The sequence below is a fragment of the Zalophus californianus genome, chromosome 6, assembly GCF_009762305.2.
Source record: "Zalophus californianus isolate mZalCal1 chromosome 6, mZalCal1.pri.v2, whole genome shotgun sequence".
NCBI lineage: Eukaryota > Metazoa > Chordata > Mammalia > Carnivora > Otariidae > Zalophus > Zalophus californianus.
The window spans coordinates 60,781,245-60,801,619 of record NC_045600.1 but is presented as its reverse complement, the minus strand read 5'-3'; the positions used below and the strand labels follow the sequence as shown (position 1 = coordinate 60,801,619).

At 34.8% G+C, this 20,375-nt stretch overlaps 1 protein-coding gene across 12 annotated transcripts in view; it reads right to left on the bottom strand.

The window, feature by feature from the left end:
- The window catches only part of RALGAPA1 (Ral GTPase activating protein catalytic subunit alpha 1), a 253,551-nt gene that overhangs the window by 118,865 nt on the left and 114,311 nt on the right, over positions 1–20,375 (bottom strand). For 8 of the 12 annotated variants that reach the window (XR_003515516.2, XM_027568751.2, XM_027568756.2 and 5 more), the window contains 9 exons: positions 17,207–18,763; positions 15,312–15,436; positions 13,874–14,090; positions 12,449–12,625; positions 6,842–6,994; positions 5,460–5,653; positions 5,117–5,215; positions 4,227–4,382; positions 2,489–2,617 (listed from right to left, as the gene is read on the bottom strand). Coding sequence is in view for 11 of the 12 variants with exons in the window: in XM_027568751.2 (XP_027424552.2) it covers positions 2,489–2,617; positions 4,227–4,382; positions 5,117–5,215; positions 5,460–5,653; positions 6,842–6,994; positions 12,449–12,625; positions 13,874–14,090; positions 15,312–15,436; positions 17,207–18,763 (2,807 nt within the window). In the remaining variant the exon portion in view is untranslated. Of the gene's footprint in view, positions 1–2,488; positions 2,618–4,226; positions 4,383–5,116; positions 5,216–5,459; positions 5,654–6,841; positions 6,995–12,448; positions 12,626–13,873; positions 14,091–15,311; positions 15,437–16,433; positions 16,515–17,206; positions 18,764–20,375 lie in introns of all 12 variants that reach the window. The other 4 variants (XM_027568760.2, XM_027568761.2, XM_027568762.2 and 1 more) reach the window with 2 other exon arrangements.

The window sequence follows — 20,375 nt, the reverse complement described above, 5'->3', positions numbered from 1 at the left end:
AGTGAGAGCAAAAGACAAAATTAAAAAGGACACTGGAAATACAAAAACATTCAGGTTTTCACCTATACTTTCCACATAAACTACTGTTATTTTCAATAAATATAATGAACAAACAGCAGAGCTCTCCTTAAGAGCAGCAAAAAAGCAGAAATCAGCCACAGTTGACTGTAAATAATAATATAGTTTGGCTAACAGCATAAAATTACCCTAATTTTGAGAAAAAATATAAATACTTTCATTTTAAAGGCAACTCAACACTTCATAACATATTGTACTAATGAGCAGATGACCCAATGTCACTAGATTATATTTGTCACTATCTAAGGATAGATAAAGTAACTAACGATAAAAACATTAACTGTCTCTTCAAGAAACAGGCACCAACCAGTCTAGATGGTTTTTATGATATTATATAAGCACATGAGAAAAGCAATGCCTATACTACCTACTAAAAACAGTCAGAATTTATGCTTGGCCTGCAGATGAAGGTAACTTTTCATCTTTTCTCCTTAGCTGTATTAAGCCATCTCTGAAGTATCAGCACTGAGCATTTCTTTTTCTTCTTCTACCTTCTTGCATGTCCATCAAACACCAACACCCACCTACTAATATATTCCTTTATTAACTAAAATACCTACAATATTAATTTATATGTTTAATGATACCTGCTAGAAATACTAAATGCTAAAACAAATGCTAGAACATGCTAAAACAAATCTGCTAGAAATATAATACTTTTAATCACATAAAACAAGAATCTGCCTCCAAAAGGATTTCCCTATGTTTCTAAATGTTATTAGAGAGGCAGTGGAGTACTACTTTATTATGATTATCAACCAAACAACTCATTTCCATATTTAAAAAATAATCCAGATTTGCAGATAAAAAGACAACCCCATAAAAGGGTTAGGGTAAGCTTGTAGACACCATGCCAATTTAAAATTAGCTATAGGGGTGCCTGGCTGGCTCCGTCAGTAAAGCATGTGACTCTTCATCTCAGGGTTGTAAATTCAAGCTCCACGATGGGTGTTGAGATTACTTAGAAAAATAAAATCTTTAAATAAATAAAATAAAATTCGCTATAAAAAGTGAAACTGATCAAAACCAGTATTTTAAAAGAGATTAGCTAAGGGTTTTTCTTTAAAGTTGGATAAGGTAGCTAAGAATGTTCAGGTATGTGGATATAATGGGAGCATACTGTAATGTGATTATAATTAAGAAAGGCAAAATCTAATCAATTATTTTGTAATCTGTCTGGCAGGGGAAGAAAGGAGCCACCCATTAACAGAAAGATGATGATGTGTATGGGATCTAAAATGGAATCCAAAGAGGAAGACTGAACTGTGTATTTCCAACATCATCCAAAGGAAAAGACTAACCTCAACCTTACAGTAGGGACAAGGTGTCAGGTTTAACTTGTTTTCCTATGCAGTCTTTCTCACTAGTTATGGCTATTATTACATAACTGGAGAAACAGGGTTAATAACTAGCTATAAACACAGGTTCTTCCCTTATGTGAACATTTCCACTGGGTGACTGCATCCAGTTTCATGGCCTACAATAACATGTATAAGTTAATGTCGTCCAGCTTTCCATTTCAGTCCTGACATCTTTGAGCTCCTGCCTTGTACATGCAATGGCCCTCCTAACATATTCTCATGGATCTCGAATAGGCAGCTTTCTATACCACAAATAGAATTCCTTCTCGTTCAGTTAGTCTTTTGTATAGCTTATGAGTGAAATAACATATATTAAACTGCTCTCTAAGTTACAAAATGATGGTCAAGTAGGACTGATTTTTCTCTCCCCAAAACTCTTAGTTTATTCTAGTAGACTTTCAATTAATTGTTATTTCTCATTTATACTTTGTGCCAGAGTGCTCCTTCTCAAGTAGAAATCTGATCATGTCACTGCTTGTGTAAAATCCCTCAATGCTTACTCATTCTTTCCTTGGGATGAACTCTAACCTCTTTAGCACAGTAAACTAGCTGTCTTCCTCTTTAGCTTATCTCTTCTAGTTACATATGAACATATTCCAACTATAGTGAGTTACTTGGCATGTCTCACAGCTCCATAACTGTTATCATAATCCTCACATGCTGTCTCAGAGTTTAGAGTTTACTCCTAGAGCATACTTTTGAATTATCTCACCTCTGGTCCATCTCTTTTGCTATGGCCCACTGCCCTCTCTTTAGTTTCTTCCCTCCCTCTACTTGTTTCCTTAGATTTCCTCAATTTTTAAATTTTGTTTTGCTTATCAGATTTAATCCATTTTTATAGCTCATGTGTCAATTTATCAACTAATTTTAGTACTTTCTTGTATTTCAATATTTACTTAAAAAAAAAGCAACTTCAGTTAAACTGTAAATTTTCCTGAACCTTAGCTTGTTAAATTTATTAACAAGGGCTCCTCCTTTGTTGCTTTGTTAGTTGAGTCCTGTTTAACTACAGTCTGTTATATTATGAAGAACGGGAAATAAAAACTTACATTGAGAAAAGCCGAAGAAGCCACTCTACCAGCTGCTACAATAAAATCCATAATAAGCATTGTGGCACCAGGCAAACCAAGTGAAAAAAACTGAGGTGAGCAGTGCTTGATGATTGTATTGACAATATCCTTAGGAGTAAGAAAAGAAGGGGAAAAGAATATCCTAAATTAATCTTGGGTATCAGCTAATCAATATCCTTAAAAATAGATAACATATGAAACAGTAAAATAGGCAATTACTATACATTGCCTAATTGGAAAGACTGATTTTAAATCTTCTAAATAATCCATGCTTAGTATTATATTCTGTCAAAGGAAAGTAAACTTAAAACACATTTGTTTAACTGACATCAATATAGGATTTTTTTTTCCACACTAGAGAGCAAACTGGAAGGCTCTTTGCTTCAGAGCGTTGAAAATACAAGGCTTTCGTAGCATAAAACTGAACTGCAGAGTGGTTCCTTCTCTCATCTACTTGCTTCCATGTCAGATCTCTGATCTCTCAAGTTTCATGACCTATTATGTGGCAACTGGAAGAATTCTCATTAGATAAACTGAAGTCCTTTGATGACAAATATCTAGCCTCAGAAATACAGACCGAGGCATTTTTGAGGGAGTATTCTTTTTTTTTTTTAAGATTTTATTTATTTATTTGACAGAGAGAGACATAGCGAGAGAGGGAACACAAGCAGGGGGAGTGGGAGAGGGAGAAGCAGGCTTCCCGCTGAGCAGGGAACCCGATGTGGGGCTCGATCCCAGGATCCCGGGATCATGACCTGAGCCGAAGGCAGACGCTTAACGACTGAGCCACCCAGGCGCCCCATTGAGGGAGTATTCTTAACTTGGTTATTCATTCACTTCGCCTTTGGAATTCAACATGAGGATGCAGTGTTTTATGCTGTATTACTCAATCTGATTCATCCTAAATAAAAGGTCTCTCTGTCAAGTAATTAAAGGTGTCATTTTGTTTGAGACATGTTTATAAGGTAGTACATTGTAAGTGCTATTTCAAATTAATGTGAGAAGTATTTTCATTTTTTGGGAAGAGAGATATAATTACCTCTTTTGATATTAGTTTAATGTTCTTTAAATGAACTGCAAGTGAAATTTAACCACATTATGATTAAAATGTTTCATTACCATGACTTATAACCTCCCATAGATTTTTTTTTAATTTTATGGCCAGGATCAAGACTCCTAAAGTAATGTTCTAGAGTCATATTTATGATTGGCTAATGTAATGACTGCACTGATACAAATGCCAAGTCAATAGAACTGTCACTATGCTAATACAATCTATGGAAATAAGAAAATGTGATGTGCTAACTAACTCTTAGACTGGAAAAAACTACTGACTGTTGCATGACTAGATGAGCAAATCCATATGCCTCGAGTGCCAATTATTAAGTAACAATTACAAAATGCCCAAGAATAAGTACATTAGGACATTAAAGAAACATGTCTGTCTAAGCAAAAGATGGCTTAATATCTTAAAAAAGCAAACTAGTTACTTTAACTTTAGAGGAAAGATACATTTAATAAACAAGTTGATTCCCTAACTGTAACAGCTTTTCAACTACGTTTCAAGAACAAATGAGGTTACAAAACAGAAGAAACTTGTAAATAAAATGACTACATAAAAGAGTATTTTTAATTCTAGACCTTAAAAGCTAAGAGTTAAACAATCAAGAATCAAAGATAAATTTATAAAGCAATTGGTTAGAAAGTATATATTTACCTGATCAATATGAAGTAATCCACAATGCATTATATTGTAGAAATGTGTTAGAAAATCTCTGTTTGGAGAAACATCTTGTCTTCTTTTCATTGTATTACAGATAAGTTTGTAAGCATGTAATTTACCTTGTTTATATTTATCAGTCAACATGGTTGCCTACAATTCAAAAATGTTGGTTTTAATACTCAAAAACAAATACTGTTAAACTGAATATAGCAAGCTATATATTTGTTTTCATTTATTTCTATGTTGGCCCAATTTCTTAATGAATCAATTATTAGGATTATTGAAACTACTATTAAAATGAAATAACATAGGTATGAATAACCACATACTGTTTCATTTAGGAAAATGCACCAAACATATCAAATACTCAAAAGAATTAAATCTTTTTTTTTTTTTTAAGATTTTATTTATTTATTTGACAGAGAGAGCAAGAGAGCACAAACAGAGGGAGCTTTAGAGGGAGAGGGAGAAGCAGACTCTCTGCTGAGCAGGGAGCCGGATGGGGGGCTCAATCCAAGGACCCTAGGATCATGACCTGAGCCAAAGGCAGAAATTTAGCCGACTGAGTCACCCAGGTGCCCCAAGAATTAAGTCCTTAAAAATATACAGCACATTCTGACACAAATTTGAGATTTACACTTCACTTAAATAGAAACATAATTCTATATTCATTTTTGTTTTATTAAATAAGTAAAAATGATGCACCTGTATAATTTTGCTATGCCCATTTAACTCTCTATATAACCCCCAATGACTAGTTAAAAACTAACTGTTCTAGAAGACTATACAAAAGCTAAAGAGTCTATCAAATGTTTAAAACTGACTACATCGTTTTTACTAAATGAATCTTTTAAATTAATGTTTTATATATATATTAAGCTTACCTTGAAGAGCCAAGGTGTAAGAATTCTCAGTGGAGGAATCAAAACTGGTGGTGAAGGGGAGGTCAGGTTATCAGTTGAAATGCCAAGGTTATCTCTAATCTGTAATTTTCAAATAAAATGCAACAAACCAATAAAAGTGTTCTTCCAGTTTTATCTTAAACTTGAGTTCAATTCCAGTTCCTAGCACTAATTATATAAACATGGATAAGTGACTTCACCTTGGTAGGAACCAGTTTATAGTTAAGGGGGGTGGTGGGTGGCAATGAGATCTAAGGCTTCTACGTCTTAACACTCTTCTTTCTTTCTCCTCTTTTTATTTTATTTTATTTATTTATTTTTTTACCTTAGCTAGATTTTGCCAAAGTTCACAGAGGTAATCAAAAACTTGAGCATGTATTTCGGGATCCATAATAGCGTTGACATCTCCCAAAATGCCTAGCATTCTTCGCCACATTACAGTAGCAACATCAGCATGCCATCCTGTGAGTGTACCCCCTGCCATCACACTACAACATTCAGATGGAAACTCACTGATTTCTGTAGAAAAAAATACACTAGTGTCAGTAATTTCTCTAAAGAATTGGTCACAAAAATACAAAGGAGTCAAAATAACAAACTTAAATATCTACAAAAGTGAATTTTTAAAATGTCAATAGTCAATATGCATTAGTGTTATTTTTTCCTGATAAGATCAAAACCTCACCAGTTCACAATTCCTTTTTATGGCAGTATTTATTCAATACCGCCTGTACTAGGATTTACCTAAGGAGAAAATGATGCAGATACCAGATAGAAATTTATAATTGATCTAAAGATCATATTTATAAGTACATACTCCCTCTTTCATCAAATGGCTACTTCAGGTTATAGCATCAATTAATAGAAAATCTCAGGCTGAAGGCAGTTCCTATAGGAAGACTTCATAAGCCTGTTTCTTTGTACTTACAACTTCCAAAGAAATATATTTCACAATTAAGTCAGGCCTAGCATTAAAAGGGATATCACAATGACATGGGAAAATTAACATTTTTACTAAAACTTAAACATAATCTAAAATTCCATAATTATATTTCTTTTGTTTAATAAAATTGGCAAGATTATATGTAAGAAATATAGGTAACCTTGAATCCTAGCCTCATTTCTCTCAATTATGTGACGCTGTACAAATTACTTAGTAACCTTCCTAAGGCTACACTTCCTCACTGTAAAATAGATGGTTTAGCTAGATATCATTATAGATCTCCTCCAGCTTAAGAAACATCCATTATTCTATTCAGTGTATATAATGGAAAAGGCAAAATAATTACTAAGTTAGTAAAGATTATTCCTACTTGATAGTATCTCAGTGTCCTCATAATTTACAAGTTCACTCACTGTAACTCTTCGTAAGTCCTTTACGCCTCATGTTTGACTTTTTTCTCTTTCCACATGAAGTGTATAATAACTGACTGTATTATCAAAAAGTTACCAAATTCTCTTTCACAATAATAAAAAATAAGAGTCTGGTATAAACCAATGAAATAAAACAAAAAACACTGCAGTTTTAACCATCACTGTTAATATCTCCCTACTCTACAGAACCTTCATTATATAGTGATAAATCAACTGATTTGTCTCTAACTTATCCCTCTCAAAAACAAAATTTTAAATAATTTAAATAATAAGATCTCCTAACACTGATGCCCTAAAAGGAAAAACGGCAAATATCTAATTTCCAAATATTGCCTAGGTCATCTGGAGTCTGAAGAACAGAATGGTGGAGCTTCTCATCAAGCTGCAGATCTTTCTGTTCCATGTGATCTATATTCAGTGTGGAAGGGGAAGGTGTCTGTGACCTGGATCCCAGAGCTGAATGGACTGGAGAAGCACTTTCTGAACCTGTAAAGACAATTTCATAAAAATTACCATAAAGAGAATATTCAACACCTTCTACCTAAGATGTAATGCTTAAAACCCCAATAAAACACAATTGAACAGCATCAAAGGATAGAACAGGTTATAAATTGGCCAAAGAGGTAAATAAAATCATAATACAGTACAAGATTTTGTATCTAGGGGCCTCATTTGATTTCTTCCATCGGACTCATATGGAATCAGAACTGGACATACCAGTTCATAGAAGCCATCGGTCAGAATGAGAATGTCTACTCCCATTCCTGGTCCAGCTACAGAAACTCTAGGACCCACTGCTACTCTATTTCACTTACTTCAGACTTGGAGCAATTCAAGAGAAGAGGAACTTGTTCACTGTGGCTCTATATGCTACTATCATTGCTGGCCTGGTGTACAGTGGTCCCTGGTGGTCCCCAGTCTTCAGTCTCTCCCCCACCACACACACACACACATTCCTTCCTTCTCAATCCATTCTTCGTAAGGCAGCAAAAAAATCTAAAAATCTAATCTGATGGTACTCTCTCATTTAAAATCCTTCTGTGGATTTTATGGCTCTTTACTGGCCACAGCATAAGCCCAAACTTCTTAGTGTGTGGTTTTCCAGACTTTCTGTAACTTTCTTACAGCTCCATAATTCCCCTAGTACTTTTAAGTTCTAGTCATAGAAAGTAAACTGCTGGTATTTATCAGAATATGTAGTATACCTCTGGCCTTTTCCACATGTTTTTCCTTTGCATGGAGCCCTTAACCTGTTCTTATAGGTCTGGTTAACTTTTTATTTTTCAGGTTTCACCTTAGACACCCCTTCCTGAGAAGCCTACCCAGTGTTGACATATCCAGGGTAAATAAGTAGCCTCCGCTATTTGCACTTGTACCTTCCCTTATACCACTTATCACACTGACCTGAAACTGCTCAGTTTCAAATACCTTCACTAGTGCATATACTCTGTAAGAACAGGGATTGTATCTGTGTTACATACTGACGTACTGCCAGTGCCTAGTACAGTGTCTGGCACAAAGCAGAAACTCCTGTTAATTTAAATTATGTATAACATAAATTAATACTATATTGAACAATTTGTGGTGGTTGTATGGGAGTGCTACTAGTACCAAGCAAGCCCCTAAAATATTAGGTCTTTCCAACAGAAAATCAATAAAGAAAGCTCACCTTTAAATGACACATTAGACCAGATGGACTTAACTGATATGTACAGAACAATCCATCCAAAGCAGCAGAATACATATTCTTCTCAAGTGCACATGGCACATTCTCCAGGATAGATCACATATTAGGTCACACAACAAGTTTCAATAAATTCTACAAGATTGAAATCATATCAAGGATCTTTTCTGACAACACTATGAAGCTAGAAATCGACTACCAGAAGAAAACCAGAAAAACTACAAATATATGGAGACTAAACATGTTACTAAATAACTACAGGGTGAATGAAAAATTAAAGGAAAAAAAATACCGAGAAACAAATGAAACAAAAATATGACATACCAAAATCTATGGAATGCAGCAAAAAATGGTTCTAAGAGGGAATTTCATAGCAATACAGGCCTGCCTCAAGAAAAATCTCAAACAATTTAACTTCACACCTAGGGAAACTAGAAAAAAAAAGAACAAACAAAGCCCAAAGTTAGTAGGAGGAAAGAAATAATAAAGATCAGAGCAGAAATTAATGAAATAAGAGACTAAAAAGACAATAAAGAAGACCCATGAAACTAAGCACTGGTTCTTTGAAAAGATAAAAATCAATCCTTTACCTAGACCCACAAGAAGAAAAAAGAGCTCAAATAAAGTCAGAAATGAAAGGGCGTTACAACCAATACCACAGAAATGCAAAGGATCATAAGAAGACTATGATGAATAATTATACGCCAACAAACTGGTCAACCTAGAAAAAATGGATAAATTCCTAGAAATGTACAATCTTTCCAGATTGAATCATGAAGAAACAGAAATCTGAATAGACCAATCACTAGTAAGGAGACTGAATCAGTAATCAAAAACCTCCTAAAAAAACAAAATTCCAGGATCACCTGGCTTCACTGGTGAATTCTACGAAACATTCAAAGGTGTCTATGTCTGCCGCCCCCCCCCCCCCCCGCTTGTGCTCTCACTCTGACGAATAAATAAAATCTTAAAAAAAAAAAGAAGTCTTAACACCTATCCCTCTCAAACTCTTCCAAAAAATCAAAGACAGGAAAACTTCCAAACTCATTTTATGAGGCCAGTGTTACTCTCATACCAAAACACCACAAAAGAAAATTAGAGGCCAATATCCCTAATGAAAATGGATGCAAAAATCCTCAACAAAATATTAGCAAACTGAGTTCAACAACACATAAAAACAATCATATACCATGATCAAGTGGGATTTATTCCAGGGAGACAAAGATGGTTCAACATCCACAAATCAACCAATGTGCTACACCACATTAACAAAAGGAAAGATAAAAATCATGATTATTTCACTAGATGCAGAAAGTGTTTGACAAAATTCAACACCCATTTATGATAAAAAGTCTCAATAAGCTGGGTATAAAGGGAATGTACCTCAATATAATAATAAAGGCCATATATGACAAACCAGCATCTAATATCATATTCAATAATAAACTTGAAAGCTTGCCCACTATCCCCACTTTTATTCAACATAGTATTGGAAGTCCTAGCTACAGCAATTAGGTTAAGAAAAAGAAATAATAGGTAGACAAATTGGAAAGGAAGAATTAAAACTATCACTATATGCTGACCACATGATACTACATATAGAAAACCTTGAAGATTCCACCAAAAAACTGTTAGAATAAATGAATTCAGTAAAACTGCAGTATACAAAATTAATACGTAAAAACTCTGCTATGTTTCTGTACACTAATAATGAACCATAAACAATCCCATTTATAATATCAAAAAGAATAAAATACCTAGGAATAAATTTAACCAAGGAGGTGAAAGATCTATACAGCGAAAACTATGAGACACTGATTAAAGAAACTGAAGAAGACACAAATAGATGGAAAGATATTCCATGCTCATGAGTTGGAAGAATTAATATTGTTAAAATGTCCATACCACCCAATACAATGTACAGGTTCAATGCAATTCCTATCAAAACACCAATAGCATTTTTCACAGAACTAGAACAAATAATTTTAAAATTTGTATGGAACAACAAAAGACTAAACAGCCAAAACAATTTTTAGAAAAACAAAGCTGGAGGTATCCTGTTCCCTATTTCAAATTATACTACAAAGCTGTAGTAATTCAAACAATGTGCTATTGGTATAAAAACAGACACAGAGATCAACAGAACAGAGAGCCTAGAAAAAACCCATGCATACATGGTCAATTAATTTACAATAAAGGAGGGTAAAATATACAATGGAGAAAGGATATTCTCTTCAATAAATGGTATTGGGAAAACTGGACAGCTATATGTGAAAGGATAAAACTGGACCACTATCTTATATCATACACAAAAAATCAACTCAAAATGGATTGAAGACCTGAAAACATAAAACTCCTAGAAGAAAACACAGGCAGTAAGCTCCTTCACATTGGTCTTAGTGGTATTTTTTAGATGTCTCTTCAGGCAAGGGAAACAAAAGCAAAAACAAAAACAAGTGGGACTGTATCAAACTAAAAAGCCTCTGCACAGTGAAGAAAACCATCAACAAAACAAAAAGGGAACCTACTAAATTGAAGCAGGTATTTCCAAATCATATATCTGGATAAGGGCCTATTTATATGAAGAAATATATAAAGATCCATAGAACTCAATAAATATGTAATATATAAATGAATATATATGAAGAAATATATAAAAAATATATAAATACATAAAGATCCATAGAACTCAATAAATATATAATATATAAAATATATAAAGAACTCCTATAACTCAATAACAAAAAACAATCCAATTAAAAAAGGGGCAAAGGATCTGAATATTTTTCAGAAGACACAGAGATGTGCCAAGAGGCACATGAAAAGATGCTCAACATCACTAAACATTAGGGAAATGTCAATCAAAACCACAATGAGATATCACCTTACACCCGTCAAAATGACTATTATCAGAAAGATAAAAAAATAACAAGTGTTGGTGAGGAAGTGGAGAGAAGGAAATCCTTGTGCACTGTTGGTAGGAATGCAAATCTGGAACAAACAGCACAGAGGTTCCTCAAAAAATTAAAAACAGAACTACCATATGATCTAGTAATTCCACTACTGGGTATATATCTAAAGAAAACAAAAACAATAATTCAAAGAGGTATTTGCATCCCTGTGTTCGCTGCAGCATTATTTACAATAGCCAAGGTATGGAAGCAACCTAAGTGTCCACTGAAGGATGAATGGATAAAGAAGATGTGGTTTTTATACACAATGGAATACTATTGAAATCTTGCCATTTGTGACAACATGGATGGACCTGGAGGGTATTATGCTAAGTGAAATAAGTTAGACAGAAAAAGACAAATACCATATGATTTCATTTATATGTGGAATCTAAAAAAAAAAAACAAAACAAAACCCAGACCCACAGATATGGAGAACTGACCGGTGGTTGTCATGACAAAGGGGAGGGTGATGTGGAATGGGAGAATTAAGAAGTAAAAACTTCTAGGGGTGCCTGGATGGCTCAGGTCAGGATCCTGGGGTCCTGGGATTGAGTCCTGCCTCAGGCTCCCTGCTCAAGCAGGGAGTCTGCTTCTCTCTCCCCTCTACCCTGTCCCCAGCTCGTGCTCTCTCACTCTCTCTCAAATAAAAAAGTAAAAGCTAAAAAAAAATTTAACAGAGTAAATTTGGATCATACAGTGAAACCCCTCATCTATGGGCTACTAGCTGCTCAGGATCCCTCTGGGTCACTACCCAAATCTTACAATAATGTGACCCTGCATTTCAGGACTGAATTTCTTAGATCTTACTCATCATATATTTGACCACATAAAAAATTTCCTGAAAAGCATAATTTACTGTATAAATATAGAATATTAGTATATTGATAAATAGGCCTTCCATTAGGCAGTATTCTCTACAGTTTCTATAATAAATATTTTGTCAAAAATCTATAAAAATCTGGGCTGACTGAAAGACAGTGAAAAGAAGATAGTACTTCTCAACTATTTTTTGGTTATCTATTTAAAAATTGCTACAGGAAATGCAGTGATGGGAACATATATACAATTTTGTATACAATATTAGGAGTTCAGCTAGTCCGCTGAAACTTACCAAGTAGACTCCAGGTTAAGAAACTCTTATATTAATGCATTTTTTCCCTCCATTGTTACATACAGATGAATGAAAACATAATACTTAAATTCTAATAAGTAATACCTAAAACCTATCAAATGAAATCCTAAACAGATTCTTTGGTGGCTTAAAAAATGCACTTAAGAAGACATTCCCTTGAGTAACTTTACCAGTAACCGTTGCAACTTCAGCGGAGAAAGCTTGCTGATTAAGACTGCTTGTTTCAGAATCTATCTGAAGTGTGGTTAGACTAGCCACTTCCTGTTCTTCAGCATTCTGATGATGGCCAGAACCTGAATCCACATCAGCAGAGGATGTAATCCCAGCATCAGCTCCAAAGCCAAAGTCTAAAGGAAGAAGAAATGCTAGTACACAGAAGTCTCAACTACAAAACAAAAGTATTTACAAAAGAGACAATGCAGGGTGCCTGGGTGGCTCAGTCAGTTAAGCGTCTGCCTTAGGCTCAGGTCACGATCCCTGTGTCCTGGGATCAAGCCCTGAGTCAGGCTCCCTGCTCAGCAGGAAGTTCACTTCCCCCTCTGCCCCTGCCCCCCCCATTCGTGCTCTCTCCTCTCCCTCTCTCAAATAAATAAAATCTTTAAAAAAAAGAGACAAAACTACTTCAGCGAAACGATTAAACATTAACATTCCCCTTAAATCTATTCTATTTATATACCACTCAGACAAGTGCAAATAATGTTAACTGTTTGCAGTTTATAATTAGAAACACATTTTTAAAGGTTCTCATAGCTTATTACTAACAACAATAAAAACAAAAAACAGACACATATGATGTATCATCACAATTCTTATCCAGGTTTTCTGATGGCTGGTAATATGCTTTTCAAGAACTTTATAATCTCTAGCACAGGTATATATAATAAAAATGGCACATATGTGGTAAAAACCATTTTTGTCTTAAATCATATATTCCGTTCTGAGATCAAAGTAGTATATAATCCATGAAAGCAGTAAACATGTTTCTCTAATGCATCTCCCAGCTCTTCACTAACTTGGTTCCCAAGGTTTTCATGTTCTTTTTTTAAATTTTGGTACTCTTCACTGCCAAGTGTAATTATTATAGAATTATAGCAGAAAAGCTATGTGGGAGTGATACAGCACCAAATAATATCAATGCTGTCATTTTAACATGAAGTGATTATTCAAGAAAAGCTCTGGGTAATGGAACATTGAACATAACTGTACCGAACATACTGAAGCACTGAACTTAACTAGATAGTGGTTCCCAAATCACCAACTCACAGCTATGACTGTTCTTTATTCTAATGTCAAGTCCGCTCTAATTTTTTTTTTCCTTTCTTTATGTTTGGTCTTAAAATATCATTTGTTTTATGAAAGGACAGTGGTTTTTGTTTTTTCAGGGGCTTTAGTTTGGTGAAATAAAGTGGTCCTGACTTGAATTCCCTAAAACTTCCTTTGGAATTTCACTGAAAAATGAAATCAAAATATGTGGGAACCCTTGTCTAGTAACATTAGAGAGGAAGGTGATGGTTACATAATCCATAAGTCAGTCTCAAACAGAAAACAATCAACCAAAAAAAACACATATTGCTCAAATAGGAAAAGATACTTGCTGTCAAATTTTCGGCCATCATATTGGAAAGCGCTGAAAGAATCCGAATGACTATCTGAGCTGATAAGATCACTGCTCCCTGCACTGGCAGGAGAAGTCCATTCAGAGGGCACACCTGGGTCATCAACAGGGCGCATTTGGTTTTGCTTATTTAGAATATCGGGGAGGTCTTTGGGAATTTCAAGACTGCCTGGACTACTTCCTCTTCTTGTCATAGTCTAAAAATTCAAGAAACATCTTACTATTAAAAAAACTTATTCTCATTAAACATCTGAAATCTTGAGTTTCCAAGACAATACCACAATAAACGTTGAGATTTAGGGTCTGAAGTAGGAGGAGGTAAAACCGAACAATCTATGTAACTGTATGGAGCCATAACCTGAATTACTGTTGGTTTGTCTAAAGTAGAGATCCAGTTATGATATGGTGTTGGGCCTAAGACTCTTTAAGCCTCAAAAGGATCCATGGAGTGAAGTTAAGAGAGTAGAAAGAGCGAAGTATTCAAATGGAAAAAGCAGCAGCAAATAGTAGAGATAGTGGAGGGAGGACAGAATGATGGCAAAGAAGTTATTCTATAATGATTATATATAATGATTCTATTATTTTTTCCCATTCAAGGGAAAAAACTAAACTAAAAATAAAAGGTAAATGTAATGGAGTTACAGACATTCACAAGTTCAAATCCAAATGGAGGGGCCCCTGAGTGGCTCAGTTCGTTGAGCAAATGACTCTTGATTTTGGCTCATGTCATGATCTCAAGATCCCGGAATTGAGCTCCGTGTTGGGCTCTGTGGTCAGTGGAGAGTCTGTTTGAGATTCTCTCTCTCCTCCCTTTGCACCTCCGCCCCCCTAAATAAAAACCTTTTTTAAAAAATCCAGTGGAATGTGACCATTTAAAAAAAGCAATTCCACATATATTTACCTTTCCTTAACAATTAAAAGCATTATTAGGGGTAAAATTCCTTCTATTTTCATTCTGCCATAATTCTAATAAAACAAAGGTAACTTCAAAATCTATTCTGAAGTTATCTGTAATGAATAAGCAATCAATATTTATGTTATCAAACTTATGGGAGTTGGGTCAGAAGACCTCTCTTGTTATCTTTCTTGCTAAGGGTCAGCAGTGGGCAGGAAGGTAACCTATGAGCAAAGACGAAACAGAGAGGGAAGACTCGGAAGGTAGGGGTTATACCTAAGTGGTTAAACAAATAGGTATTCTAATCTTTTACCCTGGTGAAAATTATAAGCCTATTTGTTTTATGTCTTTAAATAAAAAATATTGTAAAAGTATAATTTAAAATCTTAATTCAAAAAAGGGGTAAGTTTTAGAGGAAGATTATTTTGAATAAAAATTTACAAACACACACGCACAGGTATATATCTTTTAGCTTCTCTAATCTCCTTGCTAAATCAAATAAATAAAATAAAACAACACTTACTGAGGCATTACCACTTCGAAGTCGTTCTGCTATAAACTCATCCATCAGATCAGGAACATTAGCATTGCTGCTGCCAATATCACTATTAAGAGGGGGCAGTTTTGGGCTCATGTCCTCTTTATTGACTAAAAATAAATAAATAACTATATATAGTGAGAAAAGACTTAACTGCATTTCCTGAATTTGAAACAAACAAAAACAACCCAAAACAAATCACCTATGCCATATCAATTATTTGCCAAACATGCATTTATGAATAATTTCTCTCCTTTTAGATTTAATTTTAGGAATTAGTAAATTGGTATTTATTTTAACTAAGCAGATGTTAGTCAATCTTCAGTATAACCTTAAACAGCAAGAAAGCTTATAGATAAGCACTAGTTGGAGTTAGGTTAATATTGCCTATAAAGAAACTGGTATATTTATCTTTCTTCCTACCTCTATGCTTCTATTTAGAGCCTTAATAACTTAGAATTCCATTCTTCCCAAGGAATATTTACAAGGAATCTATCCCTTGAATCTATGTACATCTCAGTGGGATACAAACGCATTTAGGTTTAGATAAATAAAAAATCTCTAATTGTGACATCATGTCATTTCTGTTCACTACAAAGTCTTAATGTTATTGCTTTAAGAAAAAAGAGGTTATTCTCACAAAGGTTTTTCTGTAAAAAGAAAACCCAAAGAGTTATTTTGATTTCTTTATGACTACATTAACAAGAAAGTTTTAAACTTGGGAGAAAAACTTATAGAACATAAGATATTTATTTTACTATTATGCTGTTGAAAAGTTAATTTCTCTGCAGTTAAAAGAAAACCAGCATTGCTTATATTCCCAATGAACTAAAAAGCATTTCAGGTTAAGAAAATTACACTGGTCAAGAGTTCACTGTGAAATACCATTATCTTTATATTACTGGCCAGGCTTTGCTAAGCTGTCGAATACTGCCCTCAAGTGGCATTAATGGCTCAATGCAAGATGCATTATACAGCATTCTGTTAATCATGCTAACAAAACCATGTTAAACAAACAAAATCAAAACCTACCTTACTGCTGAAAGTTTATTTTCTATATCTGTAAAGTTATTTTAAATTTGAATCAAGATAAGAGAAGACAGTTACCATAATCTTGCTTTCTGTAATCTGTCCATAGAGGTTCCATATTTAAATCATGATTGGCTATCATGAAACCTTTATGCACATCTAAAATCTCAGAAAAAAAGAAAAGTACTGGTAAGTGTTTTAAGGACTTGCATTCTATACAAATGAATGCAAAACTAAAAAGCCTACAACTTGTTTTGAAATGGCTTACATGAAAAGTAACTAAATCCACTTTGAGATTTAAGAAATAATTTCTCCTTCAGTGATAACTAAAAATGTTGGTGCTGGTTGTAGGACCTTGATTTCCATTATGTTACATAATATCAAAATAATTTTCTTCCAAGAAAAAAGATAAAACTAAATCAGCAATAAAAATAATGAACTCAATTAGACATAGCCAGTACCCTCTTCAATATAAACTATAAGGGGGCAGGGGGAGAAAGTATTCCAACTACCTACTAAACTTAATTTCATGGCTCATGTAGTACATACTCAGAGATATCTGATTTCGATAGCCTCTGAAAGGTCACTAAAATTTTCTTGTATCTTCCTCTTTCCTATCTTGTTCAGCAGCAAAGAGGTTTAACTAAATGCCTTATAAGGGAAATTAGTAATTTAAATAAACATTTTATGCTGGGAAAAATACAGCTGGGAAAAGGCGCATGCATAACCAAACAGAGAGAAAGCAGTGACCATCCCAAAGCTTTTTGATTGCTTATAGCTTGCTTCAGTTGCATTAAGCCAAACTGGTGCTGTCTTTCTCCTTTTGCGCTCTGCACACTATTAGTGCTCACCTGCAGCTTTCCTTCCAAAATAGCCCATTACATGACTGTACAGATCCCTCAGTGGAGCCTCTGGTGGCATTCTGTTCTGCCTCTGTGGGGAAACATTTGCCTTCGGCTTCGAAAGAGCATGGACAACAGTTTTATAAACGCCACCCAGGGAGCCCTGCGGTAGTCCTGCCTCATGACTTGATGACCTAAGAGTACTACGGCTACCTAACTGATTACTTGCAATTCCTTCTTTTGGTAATGTCGTGGTGGGAATCTCTGTAGATTCCTTCATTGTTTTACTTACTGATGCTGTACCAACTGTATCTAGAGGCCTGTACACACCAGGTTTTACTAACTCTGTAAAACTATCTGAGCCTGTATGGGGGTTGCTGGCGCCACTAGTGCTGCTATTACTACTACTACTACTACTACTAAAGCCACCAAGTCTCCGCAGTCTCATCTTCCATGGGGCCTCTTTGTTTTCCAGAGGATTATAAAACTGAACTGACTCAGTAGATGGTCTAAAAGTAACATGAACAGTATTTCGTTTTTTAGTACCAATTTTCATGATTTTGGCTCTATGAGTTACTGTTTCAGACAAGCTCCTTTTAGTTGGAGAAAGCTTGCTAGTGTTTGTAACATGAGGCAGTCTATGGTTAACAGGTGTTTTTAGTGTAGTTTTCTTGGCATGCATAACATGTGGGACAGTGATTTTTTCATTAATTTGTACACCCTTAACCTTTTCGACTAGTGTTATATCTACACAGGCATCTAATTCTGTGGCTGGCTGTCTATACAGGTGCTTCCTTTTTTCTTTATCACAAGGGCTACCTGAATTAGGTTCTGATGATAGTTTATCACTGTTTAGTTCCTTAGATTTTTCATCACTTTTTGTTCTCACAAAACTGTCTAACTGGTTAGGTGCAATACTACCCGTGAAGACAGCTGAGTTTGGTTCTTTTTGAAACTGAATGTTTTCAGGAGTCCCAACAAAAGAGGCGGTATTTTCTGATTTACTTTCTTGGTCTATGTATTCTAATTTATCTAAAGATGATCGTTCATCCTTATTTACTGCAATAATCACTTCCTCAGAAGCTGCATCTTTACCTAACTCATTTTTACTATGATTTTCCTGGTTTTCCTTAAAATATTCTTTCAGGGAGGAAAGAAGATCGTCATCTCCTTCAAGGTCAATGTACTGGATTTGTTCAAAAGCTGAATCTGCAAGTTCTACTGGATCTATTAAGTGACAAAGATGGTCATATATGCTATCACCAACTTCCAGAGAAGACTCTCTACTATGAGTATCAGTGATGTGGCTTTCAGTGGATCTAGTTATTGAAGAAGCCTCTGTGGAACTCTGCAAGCTTGGTGCATGACGGGATGAACTGTCAATGACAGGAACTGCACCTTTGGCTCGTTCAACAGTGAATGGTTCCAAGATGTCAGAAGTGCTGCTACTTCGAGGCAATGGCGGCTCCTCATTCAAAGCACCAAAAACTTCATTTCCAGTGTCTTCACTTTGTGAAAAATGTCTGACTCTAGTTGGGCGGGGAAGTATTTGAGCATCATCAATATCTGTAAAAAAGAAAAATTATGAAGAGTAGGAACTATATGAACATGAAAAAAATAGTATTAATTTCAACCATACCCTAAGCATATGTTTAAAGTAAAAAAAAATTCTGTGATTTTTTTGGTAAGCTCAATGAAATAAAATCTATTAAAAATAGAAATCTGTTTTTAAATAATGATGGGCACAAGCCAATATAGCATGTAGTGAATTAGAAAACTATCAGAATACATTTTAAAATGTTAACATGCATAGTAACAGTGAGGTGATGAAACATTTGGAAGTGCAGTTAAAGATAGAGCTGTGCCAATAAATAAAGCAATTTAAACTTGCTATTCAATTTTTCCTGTTTAAGTTCCAAGCAGAAAAAGTAGATCTGAACACAGAAAGCTGATTTAACTATTCTGCTGTAGAATCTTAAAGGGTCTCATAAATTCTCATTTCTTCCTTACCACGCAAGAGGCATCTTTTCTTCAAATCTTGCGTATTTGTTTGATCGCATATTACAAATGGAAATCTCCACCCTCTTCCAAAAGTTCTCTTTGTTAGGAAACTATTTATCTGTTCTACTGAGCTGTTTTACTTTATTTTTTATAGCATTAATATCTATTTACCCTATCAAATAAAATACAGTGTTAAGAAATTGTGGGGGTTTTTTTTCCACTTCTTACAAACACCATTTAATCTACTAGGAAGAAACCTTCTCTGCCTATCATTGGCCCTTACCATTAAACAAATATCAAACTTAAAAACTGTATCTAGGTCTTCTGGGGTACCTGAGTGGCTCAGTAGGTTAAGTGTCCAACTCTTGATTTCAGCTCAGGTCATGATCTCAGGGTCCTGGGACCGAGCCTACATTGGGCTCCATGCTCAGCAGGGAGTCAGCTTGGGATTCTTCCCTCCATCCTTCCCCCTGCTCGGGCATGCATGCACACTATCTCTAAATAAAATCATAAAAAACCAAACGTATCTATGTCTTCTTACATCTCTAAGAATCACAAATTTTAGAGTCAAAATGGACATCACTGATTATCTAATTTAATTCTCTTACTGAGGAAATGGAGGCCCAAAGAGGTGAAACCATAAAGTATGAGAAGCAGGCTTAGTGTTCCATGTCACTGCATTGCTTTCGCTGCTAAGTGTATGGGAAATCCTCAAAATTATTTATGAAATTGAAAATCACAAGTTGAAATACTATTAAACTACAGATATATGCAAATTAGAAATTTTAGAATTAAAATACAGTGCCTGTATCCATCTTGGCCTTTACCAAGAAATAAGTTAAAAAAATTTGTTTGTAAGCCAGCAAAATATAATGAAAAAAGGACAAAGAGTCAAAAAGTCAGATGTTATTAATCATTACGCTTATAAAGCAATAACGGAAAATGAGAAGATTTAGATCCAGAGTAAAACAGTGACTTATCCAGGATCACAAATTAACTTATTGATGGTGCTAGGTCCAGAACTAAAGTTTTCTTACTCCAGACTCTGAGACCAGTGTTCTCATTTATAAAATGGGGACAGTAATTCAAAATATTTTTGGGATTCATGCTATGAATAAAAAGGGAGACTGGTCCTTCTATTTTATCCGTATCAACCTCTTTGTACGAGGTCCACAAG